Source organism: Mauremys reevesii, linkage group 21 (assembly GCF_016161935.1).
Source record: "Mauremys reevesii isolate NIE-2019 linkage group 21, ASM1616193v1, whole genome shotgun sequence".
Taxonomy (NCBI): domain Eukaryota; kingdom Metazoa; phylum Chordata; order Testudines; family Geoemydidae; genus Mauremys; species Mauremys reevesii.
In genome coordinates, this window is record NC_052643.1 from 19,930,623 (window position 1) to 19,954,694 (window position 24,072).

The 24,072-nt window shown below is 44.6% G+C and overlaps 1 protein-coding gene across 3 annotated transcripts in view; it reads left to right on the top strand.

Moving 5' to 3' along the window:
• The window catches only part of CAMTA1 (calmodulin binding transcription activator 1), an 833,035-nt gene that overhangs the window by 791,035 nt on the left and 17,928 nt on the right, over positions 1–24,072 (top strand). Inside the window, exons 13-22 of one of the 3 annotated variants that reach the window (XM_039508612.1) lie at positions 1,758–1,836; positions 4,325–4,640; positions 5,374–5,897; positions 10,221–10,408; positions 13,259–13,505; positions 14,029–14,100; positions 15,100–15,120; positions 18,399–18,592; positions 19,355–19,429; positions 23,882–23,912. In XM_039508612.1, the coding sequence (XP_039364546.1) occupies positions 1,758–1,836; positions 4,325–4,640; positions 5,374–5,897; positions 10,221–10,408; positions 13,259–13,505; positions 14,029–14,100; positions 15,100–15,120; positions 18,399–18,592; positions 19,355–19,429; positions 23,882–23,912 (1,747 nt within the window). The remainder of the gene's footprint in view (positions 1–1,757; positions 1,837–4,324; positions 4,641–5,373; positions 5,898–10,220; positions 10,409–13,258; positions 13,506–14,028; positions 14,101–15,099; positions 15,121–18,398; positions 18,593–19,354; positions 19,430–23,881; positions 23,913–24,072) is intronic. The other 2 variants (XM_039508610.1, XM_039508611.1) reach the window with 2 other exon arrangements.

A 24,072-nucleotide genomic window follows, 5' to 3' on the forward strand; every position in this document is an offset into this window, starting at 1 on the left:
AGGCTGCAGGAAGCAGGTATAAACTCTGGTTGGCCTGAGTTTCTGGGTCTCTCTTGCACTTTGCAGAGGAAGCTGCCTGTTGCAACCTGCTCCAGGCCCCCGTTGTGCATGGGTACCAGTCTGTTGTGAGTGGACCCAACCGCTGGATCCCACATGCATCTAAACCCCCTGGGTTTGGATAGTTGACCGGTCATTATTCCTAATGCTGGGGCTCTCAGGTGCACTCCCAGGAGCATCCCCCATGTCTGACACCATTCTTGGGCAGTTGGGTCCTGCAGTACAATCAGAACCAGTGCTCCAGCCCTCCTGAGACACCCAACTGGTTTCATCCATTCTCTGAGATCTACCTTACTGTGGATGCTCTGAGCCTCTCAATTAATCCCTTTGGGGACAACATGGCAGGCAAGTAAGGAACACGGTCTTAGGAAAGGGGTTTCTTAATGAGACAAACTTTACTCTTGAAAGCACTGGGGAGTTACAGATTATTAGAAAAAACTGTCCTGAACTCCTGCCCTCTCTCTCCTCCAGCCCTTTCTTCTGATGTGGCAATCATGACCTCCTTTCACACAGCAGATTCCCCCTTAAATGTAAACTCTGACCTCTTTGGCCACATGTCCAGGTTGAGAAACCCCAGCCTCTGCTCCCATCCGAGCTACTGTGTAGAGAATTAAATGTTCCTAGGGTTGGCCTGCCTTTGAGAGACAACCAGTTGATGGGACTGTGTTGCTATGTGTCAGCTTCATAGATGACATCATTTAACTAGGTGTCAAGCCCCCACTACAATATGGATGCTCTAATCCACAATAGAGATTACAATAAAGTGAGGCCCCTGGAACAAAATGGCATTCACAAAACAAGATGGAGTTCATCTTTTCCACAGACAAATCCCCAGTCTGTCACGCAGCTTTCTTCTCTGATTTTAGGGGATAAAATTATCCCCTTGTTGTGGTTTCCCAGGGCCAAGTGCCTCAGCCTTTTACATGGAAGCTCGTAACCTGCCTGGGTTGGCATGTATGTGCTGGCCTGAGCTGGCATTGTGCTCACCTGGGAAGTGGAAGATCTGGGTACTCGTTACATTAGTGGTATATGTTTGATGTTTTCACTGCTGGCCTGTCTCCATCTTCCACTTCATAAACAGAAGCTGCTTTAAACTTGACTTACTGTGGATCCCAATAAACCCTCTAGATTATCCCCATCCATTTGTTCTGGAGCCACTATTTCCCTTCCCCTCTTTGTACTGTTAAGTGTTTCACTTACTTTAGCCCTTTTTTTGTGAGCAGCCTGTAGGGGTGTGCATGCGGTGTAAATTAACAGCCTCAGTGTTTGTCACCAGAGTTTATGGGAGCTGAAGGCCCCAGTCTGTGAGGCAGATCCTGAACTCTTTGTCTAGATACTTGTTGGCCCTCATCACGGTAATAGCTGAATGGAGTTATAGGCAGCACCGCTGTGACATAGGGAAGGGTTATGCCCATTTTTCAGGTGGGGAACAGAGGCATGAGGTAGGTCACGTGACTTGTCTAGGGTCACCCAGGAGATCTGGGGTTGAGCTTGGAATGGAACCCATGTTTTCATCCCAGTCCACTAGCCCATCCTCCTCCCTAGCCCAGGCCGCCAGCTATAGCAAGTGTGCATTGCAGGCATGCAGGTGTGCTCAGCGCTTCTCTTTGTGGTCAAGCCTCGGGGTGTAAAGCTGTGGTTTTGTGTAAGGATCTTAACCAAGCTACAGAACATCATTCCTGCCCTCATTTCCTGTGCAGCACCAAGCATGCAGACAGCATTGATTTGGAACTGGAAGTTGACCCTTTGAACGTGGATCACTTCTCCTGCACGCCACTGGTAAGTAACAGAGCATTTTTTCTGTGCCAGTGACTCAGTCCACTGAGACAGTAGAATGATCCTCCTCGGGGGGGCTGATGAGCTCCTTCTTTGCTGCCGTTCCCAGTCCTCTTGAACTTTTGCAGTCTGATGGAGTAGATGTATCTTGCATACTGCTATGCTGTATAAATAACAACATGACTCTAGCAAGTCTTAAATTGTTTTGCTCTGAGAGAAACCAAAATAATTATCCCAATTTTTTGAGAAGTGTGGGGTGGGTTTTCTTGTTTCCAGATCTCTTGTTTTGCCCAAGCATCTCTGCTTTGCTGCCTTGAGGAAAAAGAACTTATGTCTTTTTTTACTAGTTGGTCTGTTTACATGTTTTCCAGTTTGTGGAGGTCTCAATCATCCTATTGTGTCAAAGCCAGTGAACTCACAGTTACATTTCCTGATAACCTAGAAAATCCAAATCATCCAACATGCATGGAACCAAGAATAGGTCCAAATGAAAACTAATTCCCAAAGCCAGGTGGTAACTTTTTAGATGAGCATATCCCCTGTGAGAAGTTGGAGTGACGCTCTTAGGGCTGACAAGGTACGTGAGGTAATATCTTTAATTGTACCAACTTCTGTTGCTTGTCTGTCTCACTTTTCGAGCTAACACAAAGCTCTTTTTCAGGTGACGTGTGTAAGCTCAAAAGCTGGTCTCTCTCACCAACAGAAGTTAGTCCAATAAAAGATATTACCTCCCCCACCTTGTGTCTCTAATATCTTGGGACCAACATGGTTACAACGACACTGCAAACACTGTCAGAGCTGGACTACCCACAGTTTGTTCATTGATATAACTAGGTTCAGAATCCATTTAGTTCAATCAGTGCAACCCCCTAGTGTGCACTGGTTTGACTAAACTGATTTACAGTAACACTTCTAGTCACACCCATATAACTCTTACAGAATGTGTAGACAGTGTCTTAGCAAATAATTTTGTAACTCTTGGCTCTTCTGGGATGCTGCTGCCCAAGATGCCAAGTGCTGTGTAGAGTATTTTTCTCTTCTTATTTTTAAAAACAAGTATTCAAGTCTTAAGTGTGTTAATCATTGATACAAGCTGAAAAGTTGGAATGGACAACTGTAAGCAGTGATTCAAGGCCATTGTGAAGAAGGAGTAAGTTTATGGGCCAGAGTCAACTCTGGTATAAGCAGGTGCCATTTCTTGGGGTTCAGTGTGGTCAAACCTCTTACACCAGGGCTGAGCTGGTCCTGTACCTGCTGGCTTGTTTAGACAGGTGCATGTGTGTATGTGCTCAACCATCTCTTTAGTTAGTAGACAGACAGGAATAAGCTTTCATAAAGCTGTAACGTGCACAGTTGCACTCTCTGGGCTTGGCTACACTTACAAATTTGCAGCGCTGCAGCAGGGTGTGAAAACACACCCTCTGCAGCAAATGCAAATCCTAAGCGCCAGTGTAGTGTGTGCTCAAAGCGCTGGCGCGCTGCGTACTCCCCTGTCCTGTCCAGTTCCCCACAGGGATGTGACAGACGGAGAGCGCTGGGGAGTTCTCCTGCGCTGGGCGCTGACTACTTGGCGCTCGCGCTGCGCGCGCTGCGCGCTGGCGCGCGCGCGCGCTTTTAAAAGAGTGAAAGCCTCTGTGACATTGACAACAAGCAGTGTTTGAGTGCAAAGATATTACTGCCAACCTTAATGAGACACCAGGCCAGGTTCCTTTATTGATACTCATTTGTATTCTCTTAGCTCACACACTATATTAGGCACAGTCTCAGACACTGAGTTTTAAAACTTGCCCATTTGTTATGGTCCCGAGAATACTTTCTTACTAAGAACTGGGCAGTTGCTGGCTGCTTGTAACATTTGTACAGAGGTCGTTCTAGGTTCCTGCTTCTCTAACATTGTCCTAGGTGTTGGATTTTTGCATGATTATTAAATACAAGTCCCAGCTGTCCATGAGCCTGCCTCACAGTTTGCTTCTGATTGACCCTTTCCTACCTTGTCACAGCTCATTGATCCCCTTTGTGAGCAGAGTTCCAAAGCAGCCTGGCATGGCTGATGTCTCCCCATGTGGCCACTCGGTCCTTTGAAAGCCAAATACAAAATTCATGTGAAGTGTAAGGACCCCTGCATTTCGCCCTTTCCTAGCTTTAATCCTGCTGCTCACGTGCTCATCTGTCTATAATCCACGTGTATGCAGCTGAGCTCTTCTGCCTCTGCAGCATCGTTAAGATTTATGCCCGTATGAAAGTTTCACTTATTGCTCAATAAGAAAATTTCACCTTAATTTATTATAGCTGGACAGACAACTACTTCTCCCAGGAAGTAGAGAGTAGGACTTGTCTAGTCCTCCATAATGACCTCTTATTCAGATGTGACACTTATAAAAGCTCTCCTTTGGTGCTGAAGCATTTGCCAAGCTCTGCTGATAAGAGCTGTTGGTCAGTGATCTGAGAGTGAAGCACCTACAGATGTGTCAGTTGTCCTTTTCTCTTTCAGATGTGGGCGTGTGCACTGGGCCACAGGGATGCAGCCATTGTGCTGTATAAGTGGGATCACCGGGCCATCTCTATCCCTGACTCTCTTGGGAGACTGCCGCTGGCTATTGCTCGGTCCCGGGGTCACGTGAAGCTGGCAGAGTGTCTGGAGCAGCTACAGCGAGATGAGCAAGTGCAGCTTGGGCAGAATCCCAGAGTTCACTGCCCTTCGAGTGGGGAGTCCAGCTCCGAGAGCTGGGTTGCCCAGTGGCAAAGTGAAATCATTACTTCTCAAGAGCCTCAGAAGGGTGTCACTGTTATGTCCAGTTCAAATACAGGTAAAATCAAAAATAACCTGGCTGTAGGTTTCTCCGTGCTAACACACGACATGCAGGGTATGTCTGCCACTGCAGCTGGGAGGAGAGATTCCCTGTGCAGGTAAACAGCCTCTCACTAACTCAAGCACAGCGCGAATGCTAAAAGGAGCCGTGTGTATGTTGTGGAATGGGCAGCGGCTTAGGCTAGCCACCCAAGTCCAAACCTGCCCAATCCCCTGGTTCTGAGCTCAGGTGGGTAGCCCAAGCCGCTGTCCATGCCGCAGTGTCCACACTGCTCTCTTGAGCATGCAGCTAAAGCCGAGCTAGTGTGAGTCTGTCTGCCCATGCCGAGAATCACAGCTCCCAGCCGCGGTGTAGACATACTCATAGTGGCCTGAAGCAGGCAGTTTACTTGGGGGAGGGGGAGGGGATGTTAAGTGAAGCTGTTCTATCTCTGCCCTGTTTCTTTGCTCCCAGCTCCCTGTCTCTCTCTCGCATTCCCTGTATTTGCAGGAGCATTGGCAAGTGTAAAAGTGTGTCGAAAGGTACAAAATCCTAGCTATTTGGAAAGGAATAGGGGTGGTTCAGCTTAGCATCTTCCCAGGATGACAGTCACTTCTCCTGCATGTCCAAGGCATGGTCTGAACTGTTACCTGCACTCCTGGGAGGAGGGAGGTGGTATAGACGACAGGAGCACTTTCAGCAGTTATCACGTCTATTGTTCAGTCCTGACTGATGGTTTCTTTGCTTCCAGAGTTAAGACGACCAAGGTCTGAGCCCTCCAACTACTACAGCAGTGAGAGTCAGAAAGATTACCCAGCCCCCAAAAAACATAAACTGAACCCCGAGTATTTCCAGGCACGGCAAGAGAAGCTGCTTTCCACAGCACTGAGCCTGGAACAGCCAAGTGTCAGGAAGCAGAGTTCCAGCTCCAAGCAATCCATCTCTGAGACAATCAGCCCCAGTGAAGGGATAAGGGACTATGGCAGGGAGCTCTCCCAGCACATCCCAGAAGTTGCTGGGTATCGGGGCTCTGGTGGCCAGGCAGGAATAAAGTGGAACCCAAAAGACGTTTATATTGGTGTGTCTGCGGTGCAGATGACGGGAAGCCAGAAGGGGCTTGCGTTGGGGAAGGACACCGTAGCCCACCGGCTGCGTCAACGAGAGCAGATGAATGTGCTGATGATGGCTGACAGGGAGATTGTGGATGGGGAGCTACTTTCCTACAGGGACAGTGTGGAGAATGAGGACTGCTTACAGCACATGGATGACTTGCAGGTAAACATATCTAACATGGTGGCAAGGCCAGCTGAGGCAAATACATCCCTCGGTGCCAGCCTCTGAGACTGCACCTGACTGACCTGTGTGCTGTGGTGGGAGGTGTTCTTGCAGCTAGAGGGCCCCCAAAGCATGCTTTGCAGAAGTTCATGGCTCTTGCAAACTGTGCACTTTCCCCTCTGACAGTAAGTGATATCCTTTCAGTCCTGCTGTGAGAGTGACGGTTAGCATGAAGGGTTGTGCATTGCATTGCACTGTATTAGTTGGACAGTCTGCTCCCTTGAAAAGTTCTGCCAGCTATAATGGAATTTTCTATCTTGAAATGAATGGAACCAAAGCAGAGGAATGTGCTAAGGGCCCCTGCTCTGGGTAGCCAGTGCTGTGCTATCTTCTATACAGAAGGGCAGCAGAGAGGAGGGGATGGTTCTTGCTTTTTTACCTGTTGTTTGAAAGGTTTCTTGTCCACCTCAAGCTAGGCTGTGTGAAGCTTGAGAGCTGACTGTGCTCTGAACTCAGCACCTCCCATCAGTCACTCCAGGAAGTGCTGTTTCTATGTAGTGGGCAGTAAGTTCATGGTCCAAAGGATAAGGAAAAGGCAGAGTCTGTTGGCATCGCCACTAATGTCGATGGCAGGTACTTTCCGAGGCCTCGCCACCGCTCATTCCATCCCTCTCCTTCCATTGCTCGCTCTCCCACACCCTCGCCCATTTTCACTGGGCTGGGCAGGGGGTTGGGTTGAGGGAGGGGGTGAGGGCTCGAGGGTGGGGCCAGAAATGAGGGGTTTGGAATGTGGTGAGGGCTCTGGGTTGGAGCGGGGGGAATAGGGTATGGGAGGAGGTATGGGCTCTGAGCTGGAGCCAGAAATGAGGGACTCAGGGGGTGGGGGCGGGGCTCTGAGCTGGGGAAGGGGATTGGGGTTCTGGGGTGTGGGGCACAGGGTGCGAGCTCTGGGAGGGAGTTTGGGTGCAGGAGGGGATTCTAACCTGGGGCAAGGGGTTGGGGTGCAGAAGAAGTTTAGGAGTGCAGACTGTGGGTGGCGCTCCTGGAAGTGGCCAGAATTTTCCTACGGCTCCTAGGCAGAGGCACAGCCAGGTGGCTCTGCGCATGGCCCCTATCAGCGGTTCGCGGCCAATGGGACCTGCGGAGCTAGCACTCGGAGCGGAGACAGCACACGGAGCCCTCATGGCCACACCTCCACCTAGGAGCCAGAGGGAATTGCTGGCCACTTCCGGGAGCTGTGCAGAGCCAGGCCAGCCAGTGAACCTGCCTCAGCCCTCCTGCACTGCCGACTGGACTTTTTAGCAGTGCTGATCATAGCCACCCAGATCCCTTTTCGATTGAGCATTCCAGTAAAAAACCGGATGCCTGGCAACCCTAGGAGGTGGAAGAAGCATTCTAGCCCTGTACGAGTGGAGGAGACACAAGAGATGCCAGTGCTGCAGCTGAGCTCCTGCAGAGATTCCAGGTGGTCACATCTCCTTCCTAAGTGGATTACTTTGCATATGTCATTATTGAAATAGGATGAAAGTCAATAAGGACAAATGTAAAATACTCCATTTAGGAAGGAACAATCAGTTGCACACATACAAAATGGGAAATGACTGCCTAGGAAGGAGCACTGCAGAAGGGGATCTGGGGGTCATAGTGCATCACAAGCTAAATATGAGTCAATAGTGTAACACTGTTGCAAAAAAAGCAAACTTCTTTCTGGGATGTATTGGCAGGAGTGTTGTAGGCAAGACACGAGAAGTAATTCTTCCGCTCTACTCCGTGCTGATTAGGCCTCAACTGGAGTATTGTGTCCAGATCTGGGCGCTACATTTCAGGAAAGATGTGGAGAAATTGAAGAAAGTCCAGAGAAGAGCAACAAAAATGATTAAAGGTCTAGAAAACATGACATAAGACGGAAGATTGGAAAAAATTGGGTTTGTTCAGTCTGGAAGAGAGAAGACTGAGAGGGGACATAACAGTTTTCAAGTACATAAAAGGTTGTTACAAGGAGGAGGGAGAAAAATCATTCTTATTAACCTCAGAGAATAGGACAAGAAGCAATGGGCTTAAATTGCAGCAAGGGAGGTTTTGGTTGGACATTAGGAAAAACTTCTTGTCAGGATGGTTAAGCACTGGAATAAACTGCCTAGGGAGGTTGTGGAATCTCTGTCATTGGAGATTTTTAAGAGCAGATTAGACAAACTCCTTTCAGGGATGGTCTAGATAACACTTAGTCCTGCCATGAGTGCAGGGGACCTCTCGAAGTCCCGCTCAGTCCTATGATTCTATGATCTACAGACGCAGGCTATTCTGATGCTGTTCTGCTCAGACAGCTGCATTTTGAGTGCTGGAACTACAGACTAATGTCCTTGTTCATGCAACAGGGGTAACAGCCTGGCTGCTGAACACCTTTGAGTTCACCTGTGCATGATACCAACCCTGCACCACCACTGAAGAAGCATTGCAGCAATGAGCAGCCACAATGACTATGCAGAGCTGAAGGTGGTGTCCATGGGCTGAAGAGGAAATCACTGCAGTGTGAAGGAAAGGGCGTTCCAGATTTGAGGAGGAAAGAGAGAGACTATATGGATAGTGTTTTGGGAAGAGAAATATACAAGATACGGTGTAGGGGAGAAAATAATACCCAGCAAAAAAAAGAAGGTGGGGAGAGGAGAGAAATAAGTAGCTTAATTTTTAGGAGAGGAAGATTATATATGCTTTCTGATCTAACGAGGGGTGGTGAGTGAAGTGGCAGCCAAGAGAGCAGAACCTCAGAAATATACCCACCCACTACATCTGGAGATTCTTCCACACAGCCAAAGTCATAAAGGGAAACAAAACCCTTGCAAAGCAGGGATGGATCTGCTTGGTCAGGGGTCCCCAACGTGGTGCCTGCGGGCACATCTAAATGCGCCCGCGTCCTGGCTGGCAGTCGAGCATCCGACAAGCTTGCCACCGACAAGCGACATCATCGAGAGGCGTCGCTGCCGAAATGCAGCGGAAATTCAGCGGCATTTCAGCGGATGCTCGAACGCTGCCATGGTCCTTCATCTGGCGCCTGCCAGACGAAAAGGTTGGGGACCACTGTGCTTGGTGTTTGCAAAAGATGCATTCATGTTTCTGGAACTGCCTTGGGTTCTGAATTATTTGAGCCTCCCAGATCCAACAACTGTACGGGCCCTAGTCATAGGAACGGAGGTGTCATGCTGAATGTTGCCAACACCAAATATTTAACATTGGGAGCGATGTCCCAAACCTGCATCATGGGCTGTTTTCTTCACTAGAGGAGAGGATCACCTGATGCTTGGAAGCATTCCAATACAATAGTGTTAGATACTATATAGAAACCAGAGGGAAAGGAGGCAAGTCTAGCAAAAGGAAGAGTGAAATACAAAACATGAATATTTATTTCTAAATTAAAAAATACCTAAGGGAGCAATAAGGGAAGAAATATAGAGGGAGACCCCCACCAGTCTGGGAAGTTAATTGGAATGGGGCTGGCGGTAAAGTGGCACAAACTGCATGAACTCTGAACTTGTGTTCTCTTCCACTGTCTCTTTCATGGGAACACAGGTATGTTCTGGGTACTAGAAAGTACGCAGCAGTGACGCTATATGGAGTTTTAATGCTTTCGGTCTCCTGTCTCTCCTCCATCAGTCAGAAAAAAGGCCTCAGTCTGTGGAGGTCTCTAGAATTGTAAAGGAGAATCCATGCTTGTTAAATTTCTATCCCTCTTTGTTGTGACAGCATAACCAGTGCAAACCACTCAGAGCCTTTCTCTCTTTCCTAATGATCACAAGTTATTCACAGTCCCCTCCCAGCCATCCAACACTGGCCTTCGGGTCTGGAAAAACTGTAACTCAGTCATAAGGCTATGTTTACGCTATCATTTATAGTGGTATAACTTATGTCACTCGGGCGTAAATAAGCCGCCCCCCAAGCAACATAAGTTACATTGATTTAAGCGCCGGTGTGGACAGCCCTCTGTTAACAAAGCTACTGCCGCTCGTTGGGGGGTGGATTAATTATTGTGTCAAGGGGAGAGCTCTCTCCTGTCAGCATAGAGCAGCTACGCTGGCGATCTTACAGCGGCGCAGCTGCACCAGTGCAGCTGTGCTGCTGTCAGCTCTCTAGTGTAGACACAGCCTTAGACTGAAGCCAGTGGCATTTTTGCCTGAATGAGCTATTCAGGATCAGGTCCAGTGAGTAACCCTCACTTGCCACACACTTGGGCAGCCCTTGTCCTCATCCTCGGGTAAAGCTGTGAATTGTTTCACCACAAAGGTGTTGGCAGGAAGTTGGCAAACATTGCTCTTGTCTGCCCCTTCCCAGGTGAACATGATGACACTTGCAGAGCACATCATTGAAGCAACGCCTGACAGGATCAAGCGGGAGAATTTTGTGCCAATGGAGTCACCGCTGGTGGAGAGGACAGACAATGCTGCCATTAGCACCACGATGAGCTGGCTGGCCAGTTACCTTGCTGATGTCGATCATATACCAACTGCTGCACAGATAAGGTCAGCAACATTAACCACAAGACAGGCTTGGACATGTCCCCATTCCACTGCAGATTTGCTGGTCTGATATTTTGTGTGTGTGTGTGTGTTCTTTGACCTTTGGTTTTGCTTTTTAATTGGGTTTAATGCAGGTAATTCTAGGACAGGCACACTTGGTCTCACACATGCAAACATCAAGCAATATAGCAACTGCCTTCACGCTTTCCTTTGTTAGATACAACTGTAAATTGACGGAAAAGTGCAAACCCCTGCAATAAAACAGATGCTTTCAGACCAACAGATTCTTGTTTGAGACCACAAGGAAAGTCCAGCTGGTTAAACAACAGAGTCTGTTTGGCTCTACATCTGTAATTATTGGGGTTATTCTGTACCCCGACTGCTTGGATGCCAATAGCGTGCCTGGCATACCATGTCTCAGAGGCAACAGCTGTAAGTGCTTCAGCAGGTTGGCCTTGAAGGGACTAGATATGGTGGGTCCCAGTAACCACTCAGGCACATGGCTAAGGGAGTGTTTTTATTAGGGCTGGCAAGAAAGGGGAAAGGTTGTAAACACACTAGGTACAGAGGTTTAAAGTTATACAGTAGAACCTCAGAGTTACAAACTGACCTATCAACCACACACCTCATTTGGAACCAGAAGTACGTAATCAGGCAGCAGCAGAGACCAAAAAAAAGCAAATACAGTACAGTGCTGTGTTAAACGTAGACTTTTAAAAAATAAAGGGAAAGCAGCATTTTTGTTCTGCACAGTAAAGTTTCAAAGCTGTGTTAAGTCAGTGTTCAGTTGTAAACTTTTGAAAGAACCACCATAATGTTTTGCCCCTTTTTATGGTACCGAGTATGGGAAGGCTCTTGGATGACATCCCAGAGGATGTTAGGAAGAGTTTCTTTTAACTTCATGTTATGCTGCAAAGCTCCCCTCTCCTCACTGGGGCTGGCAGGAAAGGGGAAAGAACACATTTTCCCAAAATATGGCTCAGAAGATAAACCCCAGCACTGGTCACAAAGGCAGAAGCCAAGTGCCAAAGCAAAAGTAGGATGGAGGGTTTTAGTGTCTATCTGTAATCCATGGCAAGTGCCTAGTGACAGGTGTTTTAAAAATGCTGATGGATTCAGCTACAGAATCCTCCAGATCTGACCCAGCCATGATTGTCAGGGTATGATGATTAGCAATATTAATCCCACACAGTCACTGATTTTGCAGATAACTTCTGTAGACTGTCTGTTCTAAATAGTAACTTCCATCATAATTTCACACACTGAAGATGAACTCAACTGCTGCAGATGTCATGAGAATTTTTGTGTCTTGTTAGAGGCTACGGGAAGACTCCTGTTGGGAAAGCAAGGCGACATTAATCCCTTGCCCTCTGCATCAGAAAGGGAAAACTGAGCAGCGTAACATCCCACAAGAGTTGCACGCCTGTCTCACTTTACCCAATTTCTTATGTCCTCTGACATTCCCCTTTGGGAGCTGCTGGGATTCTTGCCTTTTATTATAAATGGTATGTGCAGTCACATGAAGTTCTGAAGTTGGATCGCAGTGCAGAGTGTAGCTAGGCCATGAACCCTGGGGCCTCCAGCAGCACAAAGAAATAGAAGACAAGGCAGCCCTAATGAAACTCATTTCACAGCACTGGAGTCAGAAACTCCGGATCATTCACAAAGATTAAAATGGACTTTAGTCTGTTGTTAAATCCTAATCTGAATGTAACAGTCCTTATCTGAACAGCAAAGAAATTAACTCCACTTCTTTTAGAGCTGCCCAATTCCCAGGAGAGACCGCTGGGCTATTTACAGTGAGAGAAGCTCAGCCACCTCTGAGAGCTTCTGCCTCTGCATTTGTATCTCTGACTGATCCCAGAAATATTTCTGAGATTAAAAACTAGAAATCAAGTTACTTGCACAAATTGAGCTCTTTAATTCTTCCCAGACGCGCACTCTGTGTTTGGGCACGGTTATATCTGCATGACAGAGCTGTAACGAGACATTTTATCCTCCAGGGCATGCAAGCATATTTGTACCCCCTGCCAGGGTTATTTTGGCATGTCTCTGCCCCGTTTTTCTGCGCCCCCCCCCCCCAGCTTTGCGCCCTGGGCAGCTGCCCCACTTGCCCTGCTCTGGTTATGGCCCAGGTGCATGGAAAGGGCTGAAGCAGTTGTGCTGTTCATATGGTGAGTTCATGGCAAACAAATAGCAGAATTCAAGATCGACCTGAGACGTTGAATTCCCAGAATACTATGCATTAGAAGATGGGTGGAGAAAACTTTTCCAGCCTTGGTACCAAATCTAAACTTAGGAGAGAAAGTAAATTGACCCAGGGTGGACACCTGCTCTGCTCAGGGTGGAAAGATCAACTCCTTTTTAAGGGTTTCAATAGAGACAAATTTGTTGCTTGTTTTGAAAAATCCTTTCACACAAACCTTTTTATAATGACAAAATAATGATTAGAAAGAACAGAGAAATTACGCTGTAATATACGTGGAGCATTCAGTTCACTGTGAGCTAAATCCATTCTTGGGAGGAATCAGTGGAGTTACACCAGAGGTTAATTTGCTCTGTGCCATTTAAAGATGGAGGTGAAACCATCCTACACATGAGTCATGTAAAAGGTGAGGGGGCAATAATATCGCAGATCATGGAACAGAATCCCAAAGCCAGTGTTCAGCCTGCAAATTCCACTGCAGTCAGGTACATTCAGCATGTCACAGGGCATGTACCTCCCGGGGCTTTGGGTGGTGCAGTGTCATTTGGAGAGGTAACTTTGCCCTTGCACATAAAAACGTAATAAGCTACTAGTCATGCCAGTCCTGCTTCTCTGTAACAGTGTTCCCTGTGTGCCTCTCGTTTCAGAAGTCTATACAGTGAACCCCTGACCCCTTCTTCAAACACCAGCTTGAGCCCAGTAGGCTCACCAGTCAGTGAAATAGCTTTTGAGAAACCCAGCCTTCCTTCAGCCGCAGATTGGTCAGAATTTCTGAGTGCATCCACCAGCGAAAGGGTAGAGAATGAGTTTGCACAGTTAACTCTGTCTGATCATGAGCAAAGAGAACTCTATGAAGCTGCCAAACTCGTCCAGACAGTGTTCAGGAAATACAAGGTAAGTAGCAGGAGCATCCCACCTCTTTGCCTTGGGCGTGTGGAAGTAGAATCCATTAGAAAATCAAATGTAGACTATATATTTCTTAGACAAAATAATTCTCCCAGTGTGTCTTGTGTAACCCTGTTAATTCTTACCCTGGCGCTCTCATGCTGCTGAAATTTGTCTAACAAGCTAGCAAAGGGAGATGAGTCCATATTTTAGTATGTGGCGATGCTTCCTCTGCAACAGTATGGCAATCCACAAAGCATAGCAGGAAAGTACACATCAAAGTCTTTGTTCAGCTGCCTGTTTTCATTCTCTCCTGCAAACTGTCAAACTCATTGTTTGTAGATTGGGGGTGTTCCATCATCTTCATAAATTACTAATAGAAACCCCCTCTTTAGAAAAAGGAGGGTGCTGCGATGGTAAATGTGAACCGGGGGTCATACTCAGGCTGCCGAGAGCCATTACCTTTCATCCTCTCTTCTGTTTGTTCAGTGTGATTTATGCTGACTCATAACTTCTTCACTTTTTGTTACAGGGCCGTCCTCTCCGAGAACAGCAGGAAGTGGCTGCTGCTGTCATTCAGCGTTGTTACAGAAAATACAAACAGGTAAGTGAAGAATTGAGTTTCTGTGAAATAATGTGCACCTGTGAATACTGGCAGCAGATTCTACATATATTGGGAACTGGCGCAAAGAGAGAACCTCCAAAGTGCTTTTCAATATGCAGTGATCAATATGCAGAATGTGTTATGATTAAGCTCAAAAGCGCAGAAAAATCACATCATAAATCTAATTTCACAAGCTGTTTCCTTGAGAAGATTTTAATTTCTGTATTTTCCCTGGTTTGTTATATATAGTGTTATCAAATAGTCCTGTAACTTATCTCTCAATGATGACGTGGTCTGAAACTAGAGCAACTGTGTGTGTATAGCTGCACATTTGGAGTGAGGAACAAGCTGTATTTCATATTTACCTGTACATTAATATATTATTATTTATCAAAGTGATTAAATTGTACTTCTTACTAGTTGCTTTCCAAATTTCATTGTGAAATTTAAGATGGTTTTGTGCTTAAGACGAGTTGGACTGGAGAGGTTGAGGGGAAAAACACATGTCAAATTTTAAAATATGAAAACTCCAGTTGTTCATTTGATATAATTTGTCCTGGGACTGAAACCTTTCAGCACACTTTCGTCTGGAGCCAAGTTTTAGGCTGAGTTTTCAGACCCGGAAATAAGATTTTTTTTTTTATGGGAACAATGAGGAGCCCATTAGCACCAGTTCAAACACACTTCTCCCCACAACTCAGACTGACTGACAACTAGGATGACAATATTGAAGAGAAGCCCTTACATAACATTCAATTAGAAACATTTATTTGGGAAAACCTAACTAGTGTTAGATCACCGTAGAGTGACATTCTGGAGTGATGCTTCGTATAATCATAGTGTGAATTCCCTTTCAAATATTGCTTCACAAGGTTTGTCTTGGACCCCGAAGCCATTTCTTTTGGGAGAAGATGGTCTGGTCAGGTGTTTGGTTTTTGTTTCTCAGTTCTTCATTTGCAGCTCTAACATTAACTTTGTATTTTCTGTTTTTCCCCTAAGCTTACTTGGATAGCCTTGAAGGTAATGAATCAACAAACACTGCTTTGGAAACTGTTCCCTTTGAGTTACAAACTTTCACATTCAATACAAACCAGGAAAACCTGGTATTCAGTGAAATAATTTGATAATGCCCAGCAGTGAATGTATGTGTCAGCTAGACTGCTCTGTGACAAACACAAATCCCCACCGTAGGACAGAGACGGTGCGGTGTTACCAGAAACACATCACGTTAATATAGAAGCACACTTAATATTTCTAAATACACTTATTGAACAGTGAAGGGCTGAGATGAGGGGACTATATCAATGCTAATTCTTAATGAAGAAACATTTTGCTCTGCAGCTGTTCTTAACATTATCTTTATAAGCAACAAGAACCTTTACTGTCCGTGGTGCTCTGGATCATTAAATTGCTCCCAGTGCTGCTGAGATCTGTTAGGTTCCATTATTTGCCTCCATGGTCATGGACAACATGAGGGAATATTGATCTGAACAGCCACGCAAACAATGACATCAATGCTTTGTCTGTATCCATGAGTATTTTTAATTTTCAGTTTTAAAAACCTGTGCACTGAATTCCCAGTTACAGTGCAACTTGTGTGTTACTGCTAATACAGTCAGTGTCCTGTTAGAATTGTCCTGTGACAATATGCAGTGAGCATAACAGCCTGTCTCTTACCTGTGCAGCACCCTGACCATGGCCGTAGCCAGTATCAGTTGGGTGTTTTCCAATGCTCTCAGGGTACCTAAGACACAAGAGTGCATGTTGTTCTTTCAGGGGAGATTTAATGTAATATGAAGATGGGTGTGTCCTCCTAGAACTGTTCTTCCACCCCCAGCTTCCTCCTTCACCAAAGACTTCATATTGGGCCAAAGCACTATTTTGTCAAGGAAGGTGAACGTCTCTGTCATCATGCACCTAGACTGGCTGGAGATACTCACTTGACTGAAGCTAACTACTGTTTCCCTTGTTCTCCCAGCTCCCACCAGCCTGAGGGGAGGGTGGGGGTGGGGGTGGAGGGGGGAGTTTTGGCTGGACAGAGATTTTTAATGCATAGGCAACAAGACAGCTGAGTGGATCTCACAAGTTTGGATGCAGACTTGAGTGATATCTTAGAGCTATGATTCTCTCATCTCCTATAACTTATTACTATATTAAATCCCTGTATTATTTACATCAATGACTGCAGGTTTAAACAGACATAGCTAGAGTGTCACTGTTCCACTTTTAGTCCTCTGTTCAGGGTGTTGTAACTCAGCCACAGAAGTCCTCTCTGGGCTCAGAATTGGAAAAGAAAAGATCAGCCTGAGAGTGAATTATTTTTAAATAGCTAATTTAAAACTAAACTTTGGTTCATCTAATTATTAAGAGTTTATTTAAAAAAAATAAAAAATGACAACAAAATGTACCAGCAACCAACAACTGCTTCAGTTCCAAAGAGTGAAATTTGGTAAATGTTGGTGTTACTCCATGATATGATGGTTTTTTTGTGTTTTAAGAAGGGAGAACTCTCTGAAGTATGGTATAAAACTGTTAGATATAGAGATGGCTGCTGCCCATGAGTCACATCTCTCCTGTAATTGGATAAGCAGTGAGTCAAAGGCTGGCAAACTGGGGATATTTAACACTTTGACATATTCTTCAAAAGAAGACCAGCGCACAGTAAAAGTCTGCTCTACACATCAGTTCAGCATGCTAAATGTGGCCTTCACATATCACTCCAGGTCTGCATTTACCACTTAGAAAGTAAATTGTGCGCAATTTTAAATATTCCTGAATGCAGATGACTTCCATGTACCAGGGAGGGCCATCTTGCATTGGTTATTTTGAAGGGAGAAAATGTAAAAGCGATTCTTGCCTTTAGAGAGTTGCTTCCTCCCCTCATTACTGACTGTTCTGCAGAAGGCTGGGTAATATATGTCTTTTATTATGCAAGGTAACCGTTATTATAGAAATCTGTTCAACAGAATGCGATAGCTGAGAGCAGTGTAGTACAACTCCCATGTTCAGTTAATAGACCAGGCCATTGATGTTGGGCAGTGTACAGTGCAGGGAGCTAATCCATGAGGTTCTGAATGAGGAGCATTCTGCCCATGGTTAGCAATCTTTCACACAGGAACTAGCCAGAAATAGAGCGCATCAATTGTTCAGGCATGTCTCAGAAGGACCCTAATGGAAAGCATCTCTTCACTGGTTAAGTTTTACAGATGGAAGGTTAAAGGCATAAAAGATTGCTGGTCTGTAAATAACCCAGTACTGGAGGGGGACTTTTAGTGTATGTGAGCACTAGTGCAAATTTGCAAATTCAGTGCATGGGGTTATAACTTTATAAAACACAGAAATATCACTCTCATTTATAATGATTAAAGGGGTACTCTCAAATAGTTTAGGCCCAACATTAGGCTTGGTTTAATACAAATGATTCTGAGAAAATCTTAGTAGTATCAAAAATTATTTCAGTCAAAATATTGTTTTTATTTGGATGTAAACAATATGAACAACCCAAATATTGTCTTCATTGCCTGACCAGCGTGAACTGCAAATGGCATGAACATTGAAAAGCAAAATAGTTTTTAAATGATCTGTTTAAAAGTGACATTTTTATAACTGAGAAGTATTAGACAAAATGTTTTTTTAAACATACTTTGTGCATTTATCAACACTTTGTGTTTAGTAGGTTACGTTGTTTTTTTTATAGTCTGCTAGCTAGACATAGTCCCCTCTTGTTTGTGCAAGTTTTGACACAGCAACAGCTGTGTGTGAAAAAGAACCAGAGACCTTTATTTATCTCATGGCATTTGGCATCTTGTAATGGTGAATGTTGCTGTACCTATTAAGAGAAAATACCAGTTCCTCTGCAGTTGGATTACTTTTGTATTAGAATGTATGTGCACTAGAAATATAAGTACCTACTACTGTAGACTGGACACAAGATCAGAACAGGTGTTAATGACTCAAAAATTAAAACATCTGTGCCATGTCTATATTAGTACTTACACCATTGTTACCAATTAGAAATATAAATAAATAAATTCCCCCAGCACGACTGCACCATTGCTGGCAGAAGCTGTACTATAGGTACTAATTTTTCTAGTGTAGACTAGACCCTACAACTGTACCACTTTGTCACCGGGCCATATTTCAGACAGTTTCCTGGCACTGAGAAGATATTAAATTTGGCCTCTACTCATAGCAACAAGAAGAGAGAGTATCCTCCCCCATCACATTCCAGTGGGGCTAGAGTCTTGGAAGCCTGCTTTCTGCTGGAATGCCTTAGCCTCTCTTTGTCTCCCTTGCAGTATGCACTTTATAAAAAGATGACACAAGCTGCCATCCTTATCCAGAGCAAATTCAGAAGCTATTATGAACAGAAAAAATTCCAGCAGAGCCGACGAGCCGCAGTGCTGATCCAGCAGTACTATCGCAGCTACAAAGAATGTGGGAAGAGGAGACAAAAAAGTCGAGCAGCTGCCATTGTACAACAGAAACTTAGGTGGGTCTGTGGTAAAGAGCTGAAAATGTACTCTTGTAGGAAAGAGAGGAGGAGAGCTAAGTTAGCATGTAGAGGAAAGGAGGCTCTCAGTCAAACTGAGCTGTCCTGCAAGAACAGAAGTGCAGGAACAACCTAGATATTCTTCTAATAGTTATTCCTGTTGATGCAGTTTGTGAATCATGGACACTGGCATTACAAGTGAAAAGCCCAAAGCAAAAAATAAATAAAACTGAATGATGATCCTTTTGAAATGAGAGCAGCATCCTGATTTCCGAAAGGAGATCCCCACAGCAGGATTAGCTAACGGGAACATAGTAGCATGTGTGCTAGTTCTGCTGGCTTTGAGGTTCCTCCATAAGTCTGTGTTAGAAAGAATAGTTCATTCAGTTTATTCTCTCATCTTGGATTGCGAATGTCCTCATACAGAAAGCAAATTAATAAGCATCTTAGGGACTCAAGACAGCATTACCAGCTATGCATAAAAATCAATTTTAAAATTAAGGAGCATTTAAGGGACAGTAAATGCAGGTCATAAGAATTTTACTCTCCAACAAATGAGATGAGGCAGAGGAAAATGTAATAAAGGTAGCATGTAAGGTTCTTAAGGGCTTATACTGTTTGTATGTTGGTATCTAACACAGCCACATTTTACAGGTAAGCCAGGTGAGAAATGCACAGTACACATAGAATGATTATTCTCCTATTTAGTACCCTTTCTCCTCAATATTGCCCATGCCCTGATGTTCCTTTGTTTGTGTTTAGAAGCAGTCTGCTCACCAAGAAGCAGGATCAAGCTGCTCGCAAGATCATGCGGTTTTTACGACGCTGCCGCCACAGGTATGACATCACTTTTATATGGATTTTCCTTACCTGTCAGTTCTAGGCCATCCCCAGAGCATTGCAATGAGTTCACTATAAGAACCTGAATAGAACAGATTAGAATCACTGCAAATCTCTCTTATCATCAAGTAACAAAGCCCAGCTGCTTACAAAAAAACCTAGGAAAAAATCTCCAGATTGGGACTGTCACTAAGACACATTCAGCTGCGTTGCAGATATGGTAAAAGGCTGTGATAAATGGAAGCAGAAGAAAGAAACTCTTAGTTATGCTCCTTTACTGAAGTTGGGCTTGAGGAGCCCTGGAGGAGAGTTCAGCTGAATGATAGATCCCCACCCCCACCCCCCCAGACTATATCCTAACTGTTTCACAGACTTTTCATTGCACCGTAGCCGCATCGTGCAGCGTGTCACAGCATCCACTATACCTTGGAAGCATTTCTGTTTAAGACACAGGTATACATGTAGTGGAGTCACAATGGATGAATCTGTTTATAATCTAGATAAGTTGAGCCCCACAGCCCTCTAGGAGGGGAGACACTCAACAGCAAACAAGTCAGTGCATTTGTCAGCCACGCCACATGTCTAAATAAACATTAAATTGGAGAATATATACACAAAGCAAGAAGGGTTTCCTAACAGTACCAGGAACTCAGGACAACACTGATTCAATTGTTTGCCTGCAACATGTGGCAGCTGCAGCTCCCATAACAGTACTATACTGTGTTGAGGTGACTTGCTTTCATTAGTTAATGAAAGGATCTTGTTTGTGATTAACTTGTCAGCCAGAACATTGTCTTGACTAGTAGAAATGAATTCAGATCTTTCTGCATATGCCTCCTCCATAATAACCACACGCTTATCTTGTCCAGTAAGACAAGGTAAAATACTTGGAAGTGAGTCAAACCAAAGTGTGTTTAGTTTAGGCCAGTGCTGATTCAGCAAACTAAACTCCGAAATGGAGGGAAGTACATGGTGTTACTAGTATTTTGGTACAAGGTTTTAGAAATAGTCATCTTTGTATGAGGTCAGAGATACTGACTGGGATGAGGTTGGTGTAGCCCGAGCAGTGGGCAGACAACTTGCCCTGCAGGTTCATGTGGCAAGCAGCAGATACAGCCCAAGAGAGGAGCTACTCTAGGTTTCTAACTAGCGCCAAGTGCTCTTGATGTTGACACAGCATTTTGTCAGGGGATGGCTGGCTTGTCCCTCACTACAACAGGGCAGGCAGGAGTGAACTCAAAGGTTCACCTGATCATTCTCCATACAGGTCTACCCCCCATAGAACAGGTACAGAACTCAGAAACTGTAGATCCCCTCAGATCTCTTAAAAGGCAGGGCAGTCCACATTGAAGCTCTGTGCCCCCTTCCCTATGGCCAATGGAGCACTGCTGCCAGGGACTCTTGTATTTGGCTGACTTTGACACCCCATAAATGTACTTGCACATACAAAAAAGGTCCCCTAAAATTAGCCATAGTGCAGAATCTCCCACCAGTGAGCCAAATACTTGGACTACATCACCATTCCCAGGCTTTTCAACAGGCCAGTCTCTTCCTTGGCCTATCTGATGTGCAGCTTTGGCAGCTTCTCCTGTCCTTGACCCTTCTCCTTCTATCAGCCTCTTCTCAGTTGCTCATTTCCTTAAAGTAAGGCTCTGCACACTCATAGGTACCTCAGGCCCATGAAGGAGGAGACCTTTCCTATGCCTTTGGCTCAATTCCTTGCAATACCTAGTCAGGTGGGGTCACTATAGCTGTGTAGAGACAGAAGGAATTAGGGGGGGAAAAGCAAGGAGGGGCGGGAAATTGACTGTGACCAAGAGAATAAATCTCTTCCTGCCTCAGGCACTTTGGCTGTAGCTCACTGCTCTGTACTCATGTACCATCTTGAGAGCAATTCCTTCTCTGAGTTCAGAGGGCAAATGCACTGCTTTGCAAGAGAGCAGAGTTGTTTTGGAATGAATCCCTAATTCTTGGCTGGAATTAAACAAAAATAAATTCTTGTCTCCTATTTCCAAGGAAGAGCTGATCATAAATCCTAAATTACTATGCTCCCCTTCTAAACTGAAAATATGCCCACATCCTTTGTGTGCTATGTACGTGTTTCTACTGCAGAATGTGCATGTGCTTTACTTGGGCAATTGCAAAGGTTTAACATGAATATTTTCTTATTACTAATCTTATTTACAAAAGATTTTTACCTTGAGGCATCCTGGCATTGGAGAAAATTACAAACAAAAGTTTCAAAATCTCATTACTCAATGAAGCAGCATAAGGATTCAGCATAAAAACTGTGGTCTGAAAAGGTCACACACAGAATGGCACAGTGGGGATGTTGAGTATTTTTTGTGTTGAATTTGGGAATGTACCAGATTTATTAATAAAATTATTAGAGTAAATTTGATTGTATTCCCTTAGAAATGTAAAAGTGAGCACACCAATAGGAGAAGGCTCCTAGCTCCAGTGCCAATTTCAGGGGGTGAACCAGCACGTTCTGAAGTATAGACTTGACTTACTGCTCTGGATGTTCTGGGTGGTGGGGTGGGAAATGTGACTAGCAGCACCTCCGTCTCTCTAAAATGACATGACGGAGCTACTTCTTTCGCCTCTGAAAATTCGCATCAGCACACGAGATATTGTGATGATTGATGCACTATGAATACCTTAGAGAGAAAAGAGTGATAGAAAGGAACAGAGAGAGAGCTTAGCAGCATAAGGAAAGTGAGACTTGTTAGAAATAGGGGAGGGGAAAAAAGCAGAAGAAAGCAAGCCAGTCCTTGGCACAGACCCATCAAACTAAGTGTAAAGCCAGTGAATTCTTCAGCTGCAGAAATTTTTAAACGTGTAGCTTGTGAGTGAACATTTGCTAATTCTAAATTTTTTAAAATTTGCTTTAACCTAGTTCTGTTGGCCACATCTAGATATTGGAACTGGATCCTGGAAATAATTCTTGCTAAGAGATTATTTTGTTCCCTTTATGCAAGATTCAGTTACGTGCTTTCCTTGGGCTTTCTCCTGGTAACCATCTGACTGATACTTTGTCTAAATCTGTTTAAGTAAATTATGAAAAGCCACTTTCTGTCCATATCCAAAAACAGCTCTAAGGTACCCCTCGTGGTTTGTTAGATCTACTCATTGGCTCAGATCTTCAGTGGAGCAAAGCTGATTTATACCGGCTGAGGATCTGACCCAGTGTGTTTAAGAATTGTGCTAGTTGGAGCTTCCTGTATTCATGAACTTTCACTTACTGCAGTATCAGAGACAACAGTTCAGATGCCACTGGGTCAGTTCATGAGACCTACAGTTGGTTTGGTTACCTTAGTAACTGATACATGAACACTGCATAGGATAGAAAGAAAGAAATGTGAGTTTCAATTAAGTGTGCATTGTTGGATGAAGGCAGGATTTTTTGGAGCTGGGGCTCATCTCTGCTAAGATATATGCATCTGAATATGGGCAAACATCATGTAGACAAAAATAGACCCCCCATTAACAAATTCTGTACACTCATCTGTGACAGTAACTCTTAAGGTAGGATATGCAGAGATTACTATAGATCTTGGAAAAATATCTATTTGTCCATCTGTTACGTATCCCCAGGAATGTGAAGAAAAACATGCTACCCTATCATGGTATCAGCATGTCTTACCTTGAAAGTGTTTATTATAGAGCATGAGACAGCACAGGCCTTTCAAGAGATGCACAGCTGAATAGTTCTGAATGTGGATAATGCTCAGGCCCGTTAGCCAGTGACTGACTCTTAGTTTTAAGTCTAAAAGTTGCAGTAATACCTTCTGCTTGTTGACCTGCCCTCCAGCACAGTGTCCGTGTGTGAGACCAGAATTAAAGGCTTGCAGATTTCATGACTCACCAGCCATCCTCAGCTAGTCAATGGTTCGTAAATAATATTGATTTAGAGCTACAGGGAAAGGTGGAACCAATGTCAGTTCTAACTGGGCCTGGTTTAACCGAATCGACACCCACTTGCAATCCACACAGTCAACTTTCAGTAAACTGATAACATTCTATTCCCTTTCTTTTCCTTTGGTTTAGATTTAAAATTTTATCTTCTTGAAGTATCTCTGTAGTATTGCTAGGCTGTGATTATCATCTGTATTATAGTCCTGTTGTAGCCAGTGAAATTAGGACTGAGATAGAAGACAGCCTATCATGCAAGGGAAGATAGGTTGGGCTTGAAATGCCACCAGAACAACTATCTGTTTTCATTTTACTTTGTATTACACTTTACTATCCTAAAATGTTCTGAACTCTGATCTGCTGCTGCCTGGTGAAGAGAGGGAATCACACAGGCAGCATCTGGGGAGTGGGCCCTTCTCTCTCCAGGCAAACAGAAATACTTTGTCTTCCCTCCATTGAAGCGAAACTATTGTAAGGTTTCTTTGATGCCATGTGTATGCTAATAGCTCTTTGGTATTGTTTTGCTATCTGAAGCCCTCTGGTGGACCATAGGCTGTACAAAAGGGTGAGTTAGCTGCCTGCTAGCCAGTTTCTCTCTCTATTCCATTTTAAATATTTTGCTTTCTGCTTGCTTGCATGGGGCTGCAGCCTAGATATGCCAGTAAGTTTCACATCCATTAATTATATGAAACAAAATACTGTTTAAACTAACCCTATTGCAATTA